Source organism: Lagopus leucura, unplaced genomic scaffold (genome assembly GCF_019238085.1).
Source record: "Lagopus leucura isolate 7727_CA_CO unplaced genomic scaffold, USGS_WTPT01 33643-0_obj-0_obj, whole genome shotgun sequence".
In the NCBI taxonomy this organism is placed as follows: Eukaryota; Metazoa; Chordata; class Aves; order Galliformes; family Phasianidae; genus Lagopus; species Lagopus leucura.
Window position 1 is genome coordinate 1 of NW_024966316.1, and position 1,229 is coordinate 1,229.

At 63.3% G+C, this 1,229-nt stretch overlaps 1 protein-coding gene across 1 annotated transcript; it reads right to left on the reverse strand.

Annotated features, from left to right (window-relative positions):
- Positions 1-21: 21 nt before the first annotated feature.
- LOC122192527 (ceramide synthase 2) lies at positions 22-1,197 on the reverse strand (the record flags this gene model as incomplete). Its single annotated transcript, XM_042893078.1, has 6 exons — positions 1,126-1,197; positions 989-1,039; positions 723-815; positions 450-578; positions 265-371; positions 22-184 (listed from the first exon to the last, which is right to left on the reverse strand). Coding segments are annotated over exons 1-6 (561 nt in total), but the record flags the coding sequence as incomplete, so codon positions are not given.
- Positions 1,198-1,229: the final 32 nt, after the last annotated feature.

Below are 1,229 nucleotides of genomic sequence, written 5' to 3' on the forward strand. Positions count from 1 at the left end.
CCCCCCCCCCCTTTTCCCCCTCCCCGTTACCTTTCCAGTTATGAACTTGTGTGCCATGCGGATGATGAGGAAGGCCCAGAAGACGTGCAGCAGCTGCAGTACCCCCATCATGGCATTGAAGAAGTAGTAGCCAAAGAAGGCCGGGTAGAGCTCCAGGGGGTAAACCACGGTGCAGTGCATGATCCTGGGCAGGGGAAGGGGCTCCGTTACAGACCCCCCCCATCCCATGGGCCTCCCCCCCCCAAGGCTCAGCTCCCCGCTCACCAGAAGGGCAGGATGACCAAACGGGTGACGATGAAGACGGCAGCGAAGACGATGAAGATGTTGTTGCAGGTGTTCCTCCAGTTGGCGTAGTTGAACATCTTGGCTGACTGCAGGTGGGGGGGGGGGGGGGGGGGGGGGGAGGCCCGCCCCCCACGGGGGGGGGGGGGGGGGGGGGGGGGCCGTACCTCCAGCAGGTAATCAGAGGAGTCGTGCAGGGCCATGATGAGCGTCCCGGCACGGACGTAGTTGGCAAACCAGGAGAAGCTGATGAGGATGATGGTGGCCACGTGGTGGATGATTTGTTCCTTGAAGTCCTGTGTGCAGCACAGGGGCGGTGGGGGGGGTCACCCCGGCCCCAATCTCCCCCATTCCTGCTGCTCCCCCTCATCCCAACCCCTTCTGTGCCCCAAAAGTGACCCGGAACCCCAAGGAGGGGTGGGGGGGTCAGGGGGTCCCACCTTGCGCTTGACATCAGAAGCGATGCTGAAGAGCAGTGACCAATAGAAGGAGAGTTCGATCATGTAGTACCAGTACTGGGAGGGCAGGATGCTCTGCAAGCCAAGGACGTGTTGGGGGCTCAGGGATTCCATCGTCCCCCCCCGCCCACCGCAGGCATCGATCGATTGACCGAGGGACCACCCTGGGCATGGAGGGGACCCCCCAGAAGCGTGGGGATCCGACGGGGGGCAGCCCCACAGGGTGGGAACGGGGCGGGGGGGCTCACCTGGATGGGGTACCCCTTCCACACCTCCCGGAGGTCGTAGAACCACGGCTTCTGTGGGATGGGGGGAGAGAGACAGAGAGAGGCATTAATGGGGGGCGGGGGGGACACCAGGCACGGCAGTGGGGGGCACTACTCACATCCACTATGACAGCCATGCCAGCAATGAAAGCAAGAAGGTAAAACGTGAATCGCCAACTGGAAAAAGGAAGCAGACCGTGCTCAGGGGCGCAGCTGGGGGGGG